This window comes from Stomoxys calcitrans, chromosome 5 (assembly GCF_963082655.1).
Source record: "Stomoxys calcitrans chromosome 5, idStoCalc2.1, whole genome shotgun sequence".
Classification (NCBI taxonomy): Eukaryota; Metazoa; Arthropoda; class Insecta; order Diptera; family Muscidae; genus Stomoxys; species Stomoxys calcitrans.
Window position 1 is genome coordinate 157,451,832 of NC_081556.1, and position 16,768 is coordinate 157,468,599.

General features: G+C 37.7%; 2 protein-coding genes across 2 annotated transcripts; both read right to left on the reverse strand.

Moving 5' to 3' along the window:
• Window positions 1-299: 299 nt before the first annotated feature.
• LOC106087592 (protein dopey-1 homolog) lies at window positions 300-12,069 on the reverse strand. The gene is made up of 13 exons (XM_013252685.2): window positions 11,724-12,069; window positions 11,009-11,261; window positions 10,744-10,925; window positions 9,722-10,676; window positions 9,334-9,659; window positions 8,972-9,275; window positions 8,007-8,904; window positions 7,416-7,524; window positions 6,235-7,351; window positions 1,769-5,261; window positions 1,501-1,696; window positions 1,107-1,440; window positions 300-1,042 (listed from the first exon to the last, which is right to left on the reverse strand). Exons 2-13 carry the CDS (start codon window positions 11,159-11,161, stop codon window positions 821-823), a joined length of 8,289 nt encoding a protein of 2,762 aa, XP_013108139.2. The 5' UTR covers window positions 11,162-11,261; window positions 11,724-12,069; the 3' UTR covers window positions 300-820.
• Window positions 12,070-14,961: 2,892 nt separating this feature from the next.
• Window positions 14,962-15,457, reverse strand: LOC106087591 (large ribosomal subunit protein mL42). The gene has a single exon (XM_013252684.2). The coding sequence runs from the start codon at window positions 15,417-15,419 to the stop codon at window positions 15,042-15,044; it is 378 nt and encodes a 125-aa protein (XP_013108138.1). The 5' UTR covers window positions 15,420-15,457; the 3' UTR covers window positions 14,962-15,041.
• Window positions 15,458-16,768: the final 1,311 nt, after the last annotated feature.

The following is a 16,768-nucleotide window of genomic DNA, read 5'->3' on the forward strand; positions in this document are numbered from 1 at the left end:
ATAAAAAAAAAATTAAATTTGCATCGGTACAGTGGGTTGAACAAACACTGTGTACTTCGTTGTTTACACTAATAAAGAATAGTTTGGTACTTACATTGCTTTGTTGTTGGATGCAACCAATGTAAATGAGTTTTCCTAATGTTTTTTTCTTTTTTTTTTTGAATAACATACGATTTATTTTTCAATGTATTTAATTTGATTTTACATACATATAAGGTTCTGGTTTCATTTGTCAGATTCACAGCAATACATAATTTTGTTACGATAATATATAGTAGTAGTAATAATAATAATAATAGTTTAATTACAGTTCTTTATTTATTTTCCCATTATTTATATGCGTGTGTGTTTGTTTTGGGTTGTTTATGTTTATGTGTGTGTGTGTGTGTAATTGTATAATATGTATATATGTCATTAATAACGATAAGAGTTCAATTTTAACATTTACCCTTGGAAGTTATTAAAAGATATTCAAGCTATTTAGAGAAGAAAAGTAGGATAGTTAGGCGGTTTTTGTTGTTAAAAGAATATAAAAACGAGAAAAATTTAGGCCACAAGTAGTAGTTTTACTATTCATTCATTAGACATAAAATGGAAGATGATTGGTCTCATGTTTTGACGTTAGAATTGCACGACTCAGAGGTGATATAGTCGACCGGCGTTCTAGCAGCGACAAAGCAGAGGGCTGCATAGAGCACAAGGGCGAAGAACTAAGGTTGCTGAATCTTTTAGTTTGGGCGGCGTTGCTACTTGGTTCATTGCGCAGTGGAGTGACCTGCACTTCAGCTACTTCATGGGCTGCGTCCTCTTGAGTTTCCTTTCACCTCGGGGTGGAACTTGAGGGGATTTTTTCCAAAAAGTCTTTGGACAAAATCTCCTCAATTTCCTGTAAGCAATTGTTGACCTCATGGTCAATATCTGCATAGTTGTGGGGATTGGGACAAGTGACACTCAGTGTCGAAAAGAAACCGTATAAATCTTGTAGGGTTGTTATCTGTTGGCATGTAAGCATTAAATGCCTGCCACGCTTTATATTCAGAGTCTGTGGGATAATGATAAGATTAGCATTAAAGCACAAAACCATCACAAAGTAATTGTATGCTCACCGGTGAGTGCACTGTGTACTTCATGTCCATTAGTCTAGCAATGCGTCTTATATGAGGCACATAGAGAGTCATTTGGCCCAAATTGTCCTCGTTGACCATGCCACCATTTGCTGTGACTTTGTCGGCTACATCAAATTCGGTGCCCACAAATGCCCAACGATACATTTGGAAGTGTGGCAAAAGGGTGGCTGGCAAAACACAACCCATTTCCAAAAGTTTGGATGCTTCTAACTGCACTGAGCGCCAGTAAAATAACTGACTTTGTGATGTTATCCCATTAGCACTTGAGGAGGACCACGATGTGTCCATACCAGTAACCATGCGAATATGTTGGCTAGTAAATTTTAAATATTAAAATAACCAGCAGCATTTGAATAAATTGTTAAAGTCTTACCTCAGGTCATCGCCTTCTGTTTTTAGTTCCTGTTCCATGGCTAAGAAAACTTGCACCATCTCAGCTATGATTATCGGCCACAATGAAGTTACATGATCGGGTGACATTCGCAGCAGTAATACCCTGAAGCACAAGAACACCGCAGCTTGCACGGAAGGCACGTTGGATAGCAAGCGCAAACTATTGGCCAATTGTTCTACAAGAAGAGTGAAAAGAAACATGTTCTTTATTGTTGGGGAAACGAATTGTATGGGAAGCATTCTCTCACCTTGAATTTCGGGCATATATTTGTGGTATTGGTCAAATTCACTACAAAATATAACAAAGGCTAAACGCTTTAGTAACATTGAACGCTGCTCATATTCCTGCTCTCGCGAAGCGAAGATATTCAAACTGCCCGTTTGTGTCAATGAAACACGACTCATTAGTTCACGGAACGTGGTATTATCATAGGTCATCAAACTGTCCATGATTTGCTTCCAGAATGGCAAACAACTGATGTCCATTTGGAAGAATGAGGTATCTAGTAGCAGATCCATCATATCTTTGCGCCAAGCTTTGCGCGTATATTGATAGCCACTCAAGGAGGCCAACAAACTGGAGCAGGCATAGAAAGAAGGTATGTTGCGCGTGGTGTGATTCTTCAGATAAGGCGTTATATTGTATAGCAGCGTGGTAATGATTGAAACCACCTTATCTTTTTCCTGGGAGCCATAGGCCACGTCCAAGAGGTTAGCAAGTATGGCTGCAAGCACACTTTGAGCCTGCACCGAATGTTTTTGCAGTATTGCGGTGCCTCCAGAGCTAGAGGTTGAGGTTGTATCGCCATCTGTGACCAAGGGTGTGATATCTTCCTTCACAGCTAAATTGCGCCGCAGCCAGGTAGTTTGTTCCAAACACGAACCCGCTACATTAGACAAGGAGTCTACCAACCTTGAGGTCACATCGTGCAAATCACGTATATCTTTTTTATCCTGAAAAGGCATTTGGGGGCATCTTTGCACGAACTCATTCAAAAGCATTAGCAATGTAAATTGGGCTGGTGGCGTCAACGACAGACCATCTCTCAGCAATGCCAAAAGCGATGTCCAAGAATCCCCCAATTGCGGTGCGGGGGCCGATTTCATATAGAAGTAAAACAACTCTAAGGCACTCACCTCTATGTTTAAATTGCTTGGTGGTCGGTGAATCGGCGGCGGCGACTTGACTACTTGGTGCAGTGTCTGTACAAACGAATCCATGGGCATAACCCTAATGCTAGAGACAAGAGATACCAAACTCAATTGTTCACTACAGGCCTGAGGCACGGAGTTTCTCTGGTATTGTTGAGCTATTGACAAGTTTTTGTACTCATTCGCCGACTTCTTGCGATGATACTCTCCCCTTTCTTGCCAAGTGACAGCTATGGCTGCCAAGAAGTTTGCCCCATGATGCAACGATATGGGAGACAGGAATTCCATCAATTGCTGTTTAATTTGTCTAATTTGACCTAGATCACTGTCCCACACGGCAGCCACACTAGAGACTATGCGTGGCAGATGCGAAAGCACTGCATTTCTGGCTGCTAGCAATTGGGGATTTTTTGCGGCTTGCGAGTCCGCCTGATTTAAAGTGGACGCTCCAGATGATGGACCGCCGGGCAATAGGGAGTGAACAATGCTATTGAACAGTTGTCCTGTATTTGAGTTTTGTGATGCTATAGAACTTGTTTGGGGATACGCCTGGTTGAACAGCTGCGACAGCGTGGTCTGTTGCGTGTTGTCCAGTAGGCAGTAGTGACACAATACAGTAATAGCTTCAAGTTGCGAGATAACATAGTCTGGTGGCAATCCCTTTTGCTCGTTTAGCTTGAGTTTTGTCAACTGGTCTATATTGTTACATAGTTGATGCACCACACTTATGACTATATTTGTAAGGGAACCAAATTTAAAACAATTTAGAGACGACGTCACGAGGTCCGTCCAATTATGATGCAAAGATTGCAACCGTTCATCCTGCAAAGCACTTAGTATGGCCGAGAGAAACATCGGTTGTTGGCTAATTACACAGTTGGGTAAATATTTCACCGACGTCAACTGGGATTCAGTGGATGAGAGGCGAGTGGGCGAAATGCTCCCCGAATCACCGGCATTGTCATTAAGTGGCCCAAGGCCTATATCGTTTTTCAGCAAAATAACCTCATACTCCAATTTAATGACCACCATCAGAAGCCGCAGCAGTTGTATTTGTAGTGCTTCGGCGTGCAGATTATCGTCATGGGGGTTGTTAAAATTTATAATCTGCTCAGCTAGAGTAGAACCATGATAAAAATGCCCATAGGTATTTACAGAGGAGTTTAGGCAATGTAAAATCACCTTTTGGAGCTTACAACGGGCCATTAAATCGGCCAGATAACAGGCCAAGCCTTTTCCCATACCCTTGACAATCTCTATTAGCTCCGTGCAAATCAGGGTCAACAGTTCCACACTTTCCAGCTGCACACGGCAATTGCCCAATATATCGACCCTAGTGGGCGGTTCGCTGGTTGAATCTAGAGATTCCACATGGAATAGGCCGCGTGCATAGAAAAGACATAACAGCAGCAATACTTCCAAGTGCATGCAGCCACGATAGCTTTGTGCGTACTCTGATGTCGTTATGCTTCCCAGGAAACCTTTTCCCGCTATGCATTTGCGATGTCTAGTAAGCAGTTGTTTGAGAGAACCACTAGACAATGAGGTGGTTATGGAGAGGCATAGGAAAGTTCGAGTGTCACAGGAAATAATGTTACGCAGCGTATGAAAAGCGTATAAAGTTTGTTTGGTATCGTACACGTTCATATAGATGAGCATGTGATTCTGGAATAAAGGTAACAATTTTTCGCTTTGAAGGCGCTTTGACGAACCCTCGTAAGATAAAGAACTCTTTGTTGATGATCGTTTGCTGGACATATCGTGTTTGAGAAGTTGCGATGAAGCAGATTGTCTTAGTATTTCCAAATTTTGTTTACTCTTCTCCAGTGTTTCCGGGGTTAGCTCCCACTCTTTGTTAAGAGATTTGGAAGTTTCCAGATTTAAAGTTTTACGTTTCTCTTCGATGTTGATAAATTTGCCCGAGTTGTCATCCTCGTCTTCATTCTCCTTGGCAATTTCGCCGTTGGTAAAACTGTTGTTACTATCAGTGGATATTTTAGAGATGCAACTCATTCGCTTTTTGTCTAATTTTTCTTGGCCTGACAACTGGGACGTTTTCTTGGATCTTAATTTCTTTAAATGGTTCTTTGATGTTTTTTTGCGTTTAGACGAGATAGAGGTCTCCTTAACTTGGTCTATTAAATCCTCTACAAACGATTCTACTTGACGTTCCTCAGATTTTGTATCAAAGTACTCATCGGCTGGATGCACTTCTTCCCCTTCGTCGTTTTCTATTTCCAGCGACAAAGGTCCATGTTCGTCGGTGGTGGTTGATGTAAGGCTAGTTTCACCTGGTGTTTTTTCCCGAGTTAAGTGATAAGTTTTACGATTTTTTGTGCGCTCATGTTGCGACAAAACATCTGTTACACTCTCAATGGGACCCACATAACGTTTAAGACACGTCTTATTCTCATATTCACTGTTGGGTGCTGCTATGGAGTCATCTTTTTCTGCACTTGTCTCTCGTTGTTCGGATTCCGAATCGTAAAGACTGCTATCCGATTCATCTGTAAAATCCTGCTCATACAAGGGATCATCGTTCTCGTCTTCTTCATCCAGATCTTCGGGATCAAAATCTTCCGCAGACATCTTTAATGACAAGGAAATATAAACATTTTGCATGAATTAGCTTTGTCGGTTATCTATATTTTCCATAATAAAGATACAAAAGCCAGACATAAAGACAAAAGATACAAAAGCCAGACATAAAGACAACAGTATTCATAATGAGCTTGACCAAGTAGAATACCTCTATCAGAGGTGTTACATCTGTATATCGTTCTGGAAGTATTACATACTATAATTATAAGATTCAAAATCTTGTTGTATGTGAAACTAAAAACAAACAATTTTCTGGTCAAAAAGTTCGACACGGGATAGCTGTGAGCACCAAACAGGCTGGAACTTTGAGGTCCGATCTGTGGTTAACTGCGAGCTACCGGCCGGGCGGCACCGGTTGTCTTTCAAAATAAAAATAAACAAAATCTGCCTTCAAAACTATATTTCATCACTGTTGCTAGTTCCTGAGCTATCACAAATCGATGAGCTATGAACTGTGTGCCAGACATAAGCACCATAGCATCGAACGTTCCGTCAGCAATCGAGTATATGCATCGGAACAAAAGGTGCTTGCTAAGGATCGCTACCCCCCGTATGTGGCTACAACAACAATGATATTGATAATGAGTTTAAGAAAGTCGAAAAGTTCTATCAGAGGTTAAGTGTCTATTAATCGATTTGAAAATGTCTTTTCAGTTATAAAATATTTTTTTTCGCTTTCAAATAAAATCTGGTCAAAGATTCGAAATAAAACAAAATTCTACACCTCATCACTTTTATAGTCCCTAAGCTACGAACAGTGTGCCGGATTGACGCATTCTATGCACGATGATCATCTGAACTGGGAATTAACTTTCCTTCAAGCCACAAAAGTTAATCATGCGTCCAATTGGACGAGAAAAAATTTGGGGGCGTTAAGGACAAAAGCCTCTCTAAAATCGGGGTTTGCAATGGCGTAGTTCTTATTTTGAAAATATATCTCAGTAGTTTTTTTTTGCATTACCTTTTTGTTACATTTTATCTCTTCTGGTTCTTGGTCATCGTCAAAATCTAAGGAGTTATCTAAAGGATTGACAATTAGACCTATGGTGGTGGTGGACAATGTTGCAACATCTATAGCACCCACATTGGGAGATGTCGTATTTGGTGTTTGATCACTGACAAAATTTGATGTTTTATTTTTACTGCTCAGCGAAACGCCAAATATTTTCTTTTGTATCGATCGTATGGGACTACGTTTTTTGTTGTGACTCGTTGAATCGGTGATATAGCGAATGTTACCGTACTCAGAGCTGACAGCATAAACATCGGCTTCTACAGAACTCTCAACATCACCAGAGTTGTTTTTTAATCGGCTACCTGTTCCATCTTTCATGGCGATCAATGCATTGTCGTCTGAGCCCTTTCGTAGAAGGTGCAAATGTACTATACCGACTCGTTTGGTGGTGGATGCCAAAAGTATTTTATATAAAGGCTTGATAAGACGCGACAGGTCGCCTCTCAGCAAGGCAGACTGGAGCCACTTGGTCACACATGTTCTAACCGACATATAAGGGGGCAATGCCAAAGTATCCAATACTTTAAATTGTATCTTTTCAAAGCCCCGCGTTTGTTGTTTATCACGACCCAAGTGCCAAAGCAGCTCGTATTTTCTGAAACTTATCGATTCACTTTCACTCAATTGCTCTATGGCACCGCGTTTAACCATAAGTGTGGGTGTAACACACATCTTATGGACGTCAGTAGCTCTGTCAAAATTGTAAGCACCCCAGGACGTGTTCGCGGACATTTTCGATGCCTTTTTCTTTAGAACTCCAGTATCAACGGCATCGTAAGCTGCAGTGAAATGTTGTTGCATTGCCTTGGCATACATTCGGTTGTCTATAATGCGCTCTACAAGGCCACTCTCAAGGCAGTTATGTAATTGGTAAAGCAAAGCGCAAACTTGTGTGTTATCCACATTGAGTTCTCCCAGGTAGTCCCACAGATTTGAAGTCAATAATTGAAAAACTCGGGTACGTCTTTCTATGTAGTGAACATGACCGAACTTTAGTAGAGGTAACATAACGACATATGTCACGCCAGGACTGGTGGTATGTTCAATTTGAGATTTCAGTAAGCTGCGGGAAAAGCAAAATTGTTGGTGTGTTAGGTTTTAAAGCAGCTTATGTCATGCATACATACCTTATTAGATCAAATAAAGTCGTGATCGATGAAAGCTGCAGCTCTTTGTCATTTTGGCTATAACACGCAATAATACACAGAACTTTCAACCAGCTGGGCAATTCCTTTTCTATAAGAAAAAGAAAAAAATCTTAATTAAAGAGACAGCATGTGGGGGGAAGAACAATAAGTGATTTTGTTAGTAGTACGGAATTCCTGACTTCGATTTTTTCCAGGTGACTTTTAAGTATTTATAGCGCACACCAAGCCGATTATTGGCCTAGGTGAGCGTTTATCCAATATGCAATATCAGAATTTTCCGACTTGATTTCTGAATTATATAAAATTCGAAATTCATTTGTTTTTCGTCGAAACTATTTATTAAAATTTGGTTGACTTCCAACACTCATATCAAGAAAATGGGCTTACAATCTATTGTACATCTCATATGGCTTCTGCCTGTGAAAATAGGCGTGTTTCGTGTATCTAAATTATAATTTTCTTTCTGCATAAAATTAGGCTTTCAAAAATCCATTCTGAGTATGGTACAAATATCTGGTGTAGTTTCCCAAAGAAGTAAAATTAACAACATTTTCCGTAACTTCAACTTACCGGTCTTTTCCAGCGTTATATTTTTATTGCAATTCGGGAATGTAGACATTTCTACCAAAAGATTTACCGATAATTTCACGGCTTGTCTCAGCGATGGCGTCAATTGTAAGTCCAGCAATGACTGCAAACGCTTTTTGGTCGTTTCGTCCAAGTCATATAAACTCTCTTCGCCATCACTGCCCTCATCAGTATGTTCGGATTGGCCATCGATTAACAATGAGCGGTTGAGTAGTGAATTAAGTTGTTTGGAGCGATTGATTACATGAATTTTTAATGTTTCAAATAGATTGTCTATGTCCAAGAGACGAATTGGATTAATATCTTCGTAAACATTTTCATGTTTGAAAATATTTTCAACATTAGGTAGCCTACTGGCATCGGCGAGCGTATCCTGTTTCTCCACTTGAACCTTAATTGAGCATTTGATGTTGTCAGACTGTTGTTGGCGCTGTTTGAAACTTAAGACTTTGTGACACAAATAGACTTCGAAAAAAATTTCATACTGTTTAATACACTTCTCTAATATGGATGCCGTTGCCGTATAGTTGTCGTTTGTCTGTTGCAAACCGCCCTCCTTGTTAAGGTCTTGATAGTTAAAAACGAAACCTTCAGTTTGCTTGGATACTTGTTCCAAGGGAGCGCTTTTGGGCTCTTCGTCTTGGTAATCCACGACGGGGGTATCTAAACGACTTTCTGCATTGGAATGTACAAAGTCCATGCTTGTTGCTTGCTTATTCTCAGGCAATACAAGTTCTTGCGGTCTGGACTTTTTGGGACTCATGCGCAAGCGATTGTGCGTTTGCCTCCCCTTTGCCTTAATTTTCTTTATGCTTGTTGGAGTATCTAAGTCCGATGATGATTGTCGAGGGTCAATTAACTGGCCAGTGTCTGGGCAAATCTACAAAATAATAAAGTTTTTTAAATAGTACATGTACTATAACAAGCGAAGTTTCTTTCGTGATTACCTCCTTATCTAGTTCAGATAGTTTGGAAAATGACTTGGCTTTTTTCTTCTTGGTTGGACTTCTGCGTTCAATATTTTGATTGGAGTTAGATCTGCGAATATTATCTTCGTCGTTTGTCAAAGACATGGAATTTGTGTGACCTTCTTGACTTGCAAACTGATCAAGTTTGGAATCCGATTTGCTCTTTTCCAAGGCATTTGCCCCCATTAAATTTGCAAGGGGCTGTGATTTAATGGAACTATTTTCTGTTTTTTCCGAGGTTGCTGCTTTTTGCTGAGAGCGGGGCATAAGCTTGACAGGACTTCTAATAGCAAAATTGGTAAAATATTAATCAATTATTTTCAATCTGCACTAAAACTTACGTTATCATTGGCTGAACTCGGGAAACGATTTTCATGCAGAGCTTCAGGGAAGCGGTTATTTCTTCATCAGACAAATTCTCCAAGTGCACTGTCAGCATTTGAGTTATAGCTAGAAATACTTTTGGCAAATATATACGCGTGGTTTCATTGTACATTTCCAAAGAAATGGTCTCCAGCAAAAACTCGGTTAAGTAGCAAATCTCCACTAAACTAGGGTCACCGGAGCCTACAACACACTGGAATCGTTGTTCGCCACTGCTTCCATTACTAATTGAGCGATTGTAGGATTTTCTGTGTTTCTCTGCATTTGAGATCGTTTGTTTTGTCTAATTAAAGAGATGAGATCATAGAATATCTGATAAATGTGTGGAATGTTTAAATTTGTTACCTTCTTGCATGACTTTTCAAACATGGTAGTCATAAAACTCCATATATAAGCAGGATCGAATGTAGCAAAAAGCAAGTTTGATGACTTTATCACTTCTACATTCCCTATAGATAGAGACATAGTGCGAATTATGTCGCAGAGAACATAGTCTAAGACAGCACTGCCTATTTCAGCTTTGTCCAATAGCGATACCATTATGCGATATGGCTTCAAATCGACAGGAGAACATTCCAGGCTGAATTTCAACGTTGTGATGATAGCTTGTATAACAACATGTCTTGAATGTTTCTCAAAATAGGACTCTGGTTGAGATTCTATTGAAACTCCATCTGTAGATGTGGTTGGCAAAGGAGGTTCAGTTTCATAGGTGGGAGAGTTCTTCATAACTTCGGAACCCAATAGCCAGGAATACAAACGTCTATTTAAAGACATGTCTCTTCTAAGAATGGTGTTTAGACCATTTGTCACTAATTTGGCTAAATCGGCATCCGACAAGAGTTTAGTGTGCATCGGGAAACCTAGTAGTAGAAATTCCAGTGTATTTCGTTGAACCAAAATCACATTGTCATTTAGACAGGCACACAGCCCAGACATCATTATATCCCGGTTATGACCCATTACATATATTTGCTGCTGCATGCTCATTCGCTTGTTGAAATGCTCCAACAAATAGGTGATTGCTGGCAAACGTACAGGCGCATTCGTAGCAACGCACTCCCAAAGGACGGTATAGAAATGAGTTGGGTTGACAGCTTGACAGACTTGCGTCAGCAAAGAGCTAGTACGTTCAAAGTGATCCAAGCCGCATTCATATCCAGGTAGTACTCCACTAAGGAAACCACTTAATGCAGGTCGTAGTTTTTCTCCTAATGGTACAAAATAGGTTTCATATATACCCAACAAGGCGGGTCGCACATTCATTGCGGCATAGCCCAGAAGAGGGAATAGACCCGAGCTAAGAAATAAAAGATAGGCGAACATGAGTAAAATCGAGCTTCGTCCACTGTTCTATATAATATTACCTGTAAATAAACAGTTCCGTTGCCAGCCTCTCTGGTCCGGTCTTCCCAAATATAACACCATAGGTCTCCAAGGCTTTTAAATGGACACCTGAGGGCAAAGCTGGATGCATGCATTGAGCCAAACGTTTCGAAATCTTAATTCGTCTTGGTATAATCTGATATTGAGTGTTGCTGGAAATAGCCTGCAAAAATAACGTCAACAAATTTTTGTTGATTATACATAACAGAAGCAGACAGTGTATGAATCATTGAGCGTTGACCATACCTTACTGAGTTTGCCCAATGCCGATATCAAATCCGCCCATTCGCTTGAGTACTCAAAGTTCCTCAATGCCTTATCAATGTTTGACATGTAGTTGCGGTACTTCGCCTCGGCCATCAGTTTCTTTTCTTCCATTAAAACATCGGCTGACTCCATGGTGACCGCAACACGCTGTTACAAGTCAAAGGAAATCAACGTTATCAGTGCTTCGCAAACTTGATGACTGGTTTGTGACTTGATGGTGGTGCTGCTGCTTCTACAAATAAAAGAAAGCAATTTAGCCAAACAGCACTAAACTGGACCAGCAAAAAGTCACTACCCTCCGACAAAAACCAAAAAGAAGTGCAATTCTTTATATCAATTTTAAATACGTACGTCTCAGAGAGCGTACTTACTTACATAAATACATACTACATATGGTAGATTGTTGTTTGTTCGAACTTAGATACACAACAAACAGCAGTACCGCGGTTGTAAGTGAATGCGGTGAGGAAATCACTGATATTTCAATTTTATTATTGTTATTGGTGGCACACACCAATCACCGCAATGAATGGCAAAAGGTGAAACCAAGAGCTGTCGGGGGGTCTCTTAATGGCTTAATACATAATTGATTATGAGAATTCTTGACAAATGTTTGAAAAGAATTTGGAGAGTACGATGATGATATGTGAGCAATCAATGCTGCTGCTACAGTTTCACATTTCAGTTTACTCACTTGTCCTTCAACTTCTTTTCTATTTGTCGACACCAAAAAATACTACACGGTGGTGTCGTCTGTGTATTTTTTCCAAACTCAAATTGTATGTAAACATTTGCTGACGCATAACTTTATCCCTTTGTCGTAGTTGCTGTTGTTGTGGACTTCATCATTATTTTTGTGTCTCATAGAACTTTAAAAATGTTTTTCATTAACCTTGTTTTAGAATTTAAATAAATATTTTCCTCTCTTTATATTCCGCTGTGGTAGACTTTTCACAAAATATTTTTACTACGTTGGGCATTTAATCACATTAAAATCTTTGTTATTCTCTTCATAATTTTTTTTGCAAATGTCGAAAAGAAAAATATGAATGGTATTGCCATATTTTTTTGATAACTGAGTAAATAACAGATGATGAGAACTTGTAGGTTATTCGGATATCGATTATTAGGATTGTTCGATAACAATTTTCCCCCCATACTTAGCTATATATAATAATATTAGCCAAACAAAACTTTTAAAACAATACAAATGTTATGTACTGTCTTAAAGGATTTGTTAAATCAAGTAATTTTTCCGACAGTGGAGTAACTATGCAAGGTGGTCTAGGTTTTATGCAATGAAATGCCACCCAACTATTTTATAAAATGGACAAAATTGTTCTGTTATTGTGAAATTGGTAAAGATACCTTACATTCTTTTCCATCGGCGGTGACATTTGGTCATAAAGTCAATGGTGAATTTTGTACTGATTGCCAACTCACTATTTGTAGGCCGGTCCTAATCTTTCAAAGCCTTCAAAGTGTGGTTGTCTTTGCGAATATCTAAGTTTTATATTAAAAGTTGGGGCGAATCAGCTTCAGTATTTTTATGCCCCTTTTTTGCGCTCATTTTTGCTCTCAAAACACTTATATGATTTCAACAGGTTATTAATTGTGTCGGTCTATTGGTTTTGCAAACATTCTGCAATTATATTTGTTAAATATTTTACAAAATAAACTTTGACCAATTTTTACGAAGAACCATCTAAATTCTACTTAAATGATGTCGCTAATTTCTTCTTCGAGATTAATTAAAAAAATCTGGTTTCGACGGAAATTAGTCGGGCAAAATTGCATCCAGTTATTGTATATATTAATAATTTCCACCATGCCTTTATAAGTCCTAAAGATTTCCTAATTTATTGGATGTAAAATAAGAATAGGTGGTATAACTAAAAATCAGAAACATCAAGAGATTTTTACGAATTGTCTGCCGACTAATATTATTTTAACACATTTCCTCACTTAAGGTGGATATTAAGTTCGTAATGCTGGGGACATTTGTGAGGTACTTTGCCATGTAAAAACATCTCCCCAAAGAGGTGTCGCTCTGCTGCGGCACGCCGTTCGGACTCGGCTATTAAAAAGAGGTGCCTTATCATTGAGCTTAAAATTTAATCGGGCAGCATTCATTGATTTGGAAGAAGTTTGCTTCAGATCCTTAATGGAATGTTCATGGGCCAATTTGCATTGCATTTTACGATGTAAGATTAAGATTATTTTACGATTAGATTAATCTGGGTGATTATTTCCGGATTTTAAAATTGTGTTTCCGAGTCCTTAAACATTTTGATTTAATTGCTGATGCCATTCAAATAGTTTACAAATAAATATTACTAATTATTTTTAAAATTAATCAGACTAATAGCAAAATGTTTCATTTAAAGAAAATTTTTAAATATAATTTTTTACAAAAAAAAATTCAGTTAAAATAAAAAACAATATAATTAACATATAGAATTATATCTTAGAAAAATTTTTGTTAAATGTTTGTTTTCGAAACAATTTTAACTAAATAATTTGATTGGAAAAGTTCCATGAAGACATTGGCTTGAAGAAAATTTTAATAATTTTTTGCTTAAAACTATCACAAAAATTTTATATTTTGGAAAACTTAAATTGCGATTAGTTCCTTAAAAAAATTGCATTAACCCATTAAAGTCCAAAAATACCAAAGAATAGAGCTGACTTAGAAAAATTCAAGCTCGAGTTAGGAAAGAGGTATCGTAATGAAAATTGAATTAGCGTAAAGTGGACTACTGAAGCCAGTTACAACAATTTTCCCGTCATGTTTTGGGGAAAATTGGTTTGTCGAAAGTCGGCAATATTTTATATCTCAAAAATCAAACAAAAAATTTCCCCAAAAATTCTTACGTGTGAGATTTCTGCAATCCGTTAGTGTCTTTTTGCATTTGATGGTTTCTATAGCAGCTGTGATTTTAAGCCAAAGTCAAAAAATCTGTGGATTTCTTCGCTAAATGGTCATAAACAAATTTTTGTTTTACCAAAATCTCTAAAATCCAAAATATTAAAAAAATTCCTACGTCAATATAAATTCTTTAAATTATGAATATAAAAATTGAATAACGTCTTTAAAAATGTTAGGTCAAAATCGGGTGTCGCAGATACATTGAGCAGGCACAAAAACTTTTATTACAATAATCTAAAGGAAAGGTTGCCTTTCGAGAGTTTTTTTTACTGATATTTTGTCATATATTTTATTTATTAGAAACAATTTTATTTATTTCTTTTCATATAAAATTTGAAAAAATTTTGTTTCAGAAAAAAATTTGTTTTTAAAAAAGTAATTTCGAGGTGTTGGGTCCGCTTGAGCTAAAAATTGTCAATTCAGAAAAAATGTTAGAAAAAATTTCATTAAAATTTTCTTTTTAGTAGGAGTTCATTACAATTTTGTACTTAAGAAAACAATTTTAAGGTGGCCCTGGCCTCAGCAAAATTTTGTCTTTGGAGAATATTATAAATATGAAATTTTGTCATTTTAAACAAATTTTATTGAAATTTTTTGTTTAGAATAAATTTAATTTAAATTTATTGCTTAGACAAAATCATGTTAGGGCCGAGCCCCCCTCCTGGGTACGCCCCTAATACTACCATACCTTCATTCATTGTACCCTAATAAATTAATTGTTTTTACTGCTCTCGTGGTAGAAGTAGTAGCAGTGTGTGGTACACTGAGGCGGCAGCCCTTGCCGATGAAGGAATTCACCGGTCAATCCGGTACATACAACCGGCTGCCATGGGATTGTCTCTCGTCAATCCCATGGCAGCTGGGATAATTATTTCACCTATCTTTCGCTTATGTTTTTTTATATGGAGTTTGACACTAGGCAGAGATACCTTGGTCGTTCGTGGTCTTTCCCCAAATTGATAGAAAAATATTGATCCTTAAGAACTGAATCCACAATTGTTTCTTTTTTCATATTAACAATTTTATTATAGGTGTAATGCATTCAACAATATTTTTGCAGATAGCTGCTTATGTATTTGCCATTCACAAATAAGGTCTGTCCATGACTGTCTTTTTCGCCTTCTTGTCCCTAGAGCGAGGGAACCATCTATGTTTCGTTGTATGCGTTAAACGCATCAATTCTTCTCGAGCAACTTCTGGCCTTTTTTCTTTGAATGCGCTCATAGCAGTGCTCAAAGATTCTTCCTTCATTAAAGATGTAGATTGGCTTTCGGTTGCAGTGGGTAAAGGTTTACTAAACTCATATGGATATGTGGGATCGGGATGCCAGGCCACAATAGTTTTACCATGCGGAGCAACTGCAACGCCTTCCACTAATCTGCGACCACCAACAGCATTTTTGTTGATTGAAAACTTTATAGAATTTGTAGAAAATTTGCGAAGTAAGCCAATGGCAGACATTGTGCTGCGGTTTTATAATTCCTTACATTAGTGATGGTAAATCCTCCAGCGATATTTTGAAAACATCGATTTTTCGTAATCGATTTTCCGTTAATTATTACAAATCGGCTCCTAGTGCCCTAACCTAATTCATGTGTTGATAAAATACGTTGCCAGGTATATTTATGAAACACAATATGCTAAATTCGTTTTACTGGCCTACCGAATCTTTGGTACTTAAGGCTGGTACTAAGAATTTATTTGTAAAAATAATTAGATTTTGTAGTATTTTCACTGTTATAAGTTAATTAAGCACAACTTTTCAAAAGGCTTTAAGCATTTTCCACTTTTATCCAAATATTGTTGTAATTGCAAGACACATTCTTTCACAAACCTTATTATTTCGTACAGATTGATTGAATTGCATGTCGGAAAGAAATATTTAAAGAAATATTTATTTCGAGTATATTTACTTATATTAATAAAATATTTACTTTGCATTTAGAATTCGTCTGAAGTGGACGCTTCGGGATACGGTGCTTAGTCATTGTTATACTCAGTACAGTTATAACTGTACATTGTTTTTAATTCTGTAATTTTATTACACGAGTTTTCATTTACAGTTGGTGGGGACACCAATTACGGAAGTACAACCTGGCATATAGAGTCATACTCTGCCATTTCAATTAAAGTAAAAAAAAATACTTTCTTATTTATGCATCCACAAACACTGACCAGAGCAACATCACTAACAAACACCCAGTTACAATTAGAAGTTTGACGATCGCGTTCGTAACAGCTGACAACTGACAGAAGAAAGAATGCAATTACAGAGTCACAAACCGTTGAAAAAATTTGTCAACGCCGACTATATTACTACTATTGGGTTGCCCAAAAAGTAATTGCGGATTTTTCATATAGTCGGCGTTCACAAATTTTTTCACAGCTTGTGACTCTGTAATTGCATTCTTTCTTCTGTCAGTTATCAGTTGTTACTTTTAGCTTGCAGTAGAAAAAAAGTGTAAAAAAAGTATATTTGATTAAAGTTCATTCTACAATAAGTTTTATTAAAAATGCATTTACTTTCTTTTAAAAAATCCGCAATTATTTTTGGGCAACCCAATATATTACCGACAATTACTTTTTGGGCAACCCAATGGTTTTCCAAAATATTCATAAAAATACGTGTTTTTTTATATGAATATTTTGGTCCAAAGAAAAAAATATTCAGCTAGAGAAGATCATACGACGAAACGCAAGCCGCTCGCCAATGCTAATGACATCGACGTTTTAGGTCCATCAAAACAAGTATTTCTAAAGTCTTTCAAAGCTATTAGAGCTCACAACGCCAACTAGACCGAAACATGCGT

Excerpts from the sequence above, each read along its gene's own strand:
- LOC106087592 (XM_013252685.2), bottom strand. The coding sequence starts at position 11,161 with ATGGAGTCAGCCGATGTTTTAATGGAAGAAAAGAAACTGATGGCCGAG. Across the intron at positions 9,660-9,721 it reads TTGAAAAGTCATGCAAGAAG|ACAAAACAAACGATCTCAAA; the intron begins GTAACAAATTTA and ends CTCTTTAATTAG. Across the intron at positions 1,441-1,500 it reads ACAGAAGGCGATGACCTGAG|CCAACATATTCGCATGGTTA; the intron begins GTAAGACTTTAA and ends AAAATTTACTAG.
- LOC106087591 (XM_013252684.2), bottom strand. The coding sequence starts at position 15,419 with ATGTCTGCCATTGGCTTACTTCGCAAATTTTCTACAAATTCTATAAAG.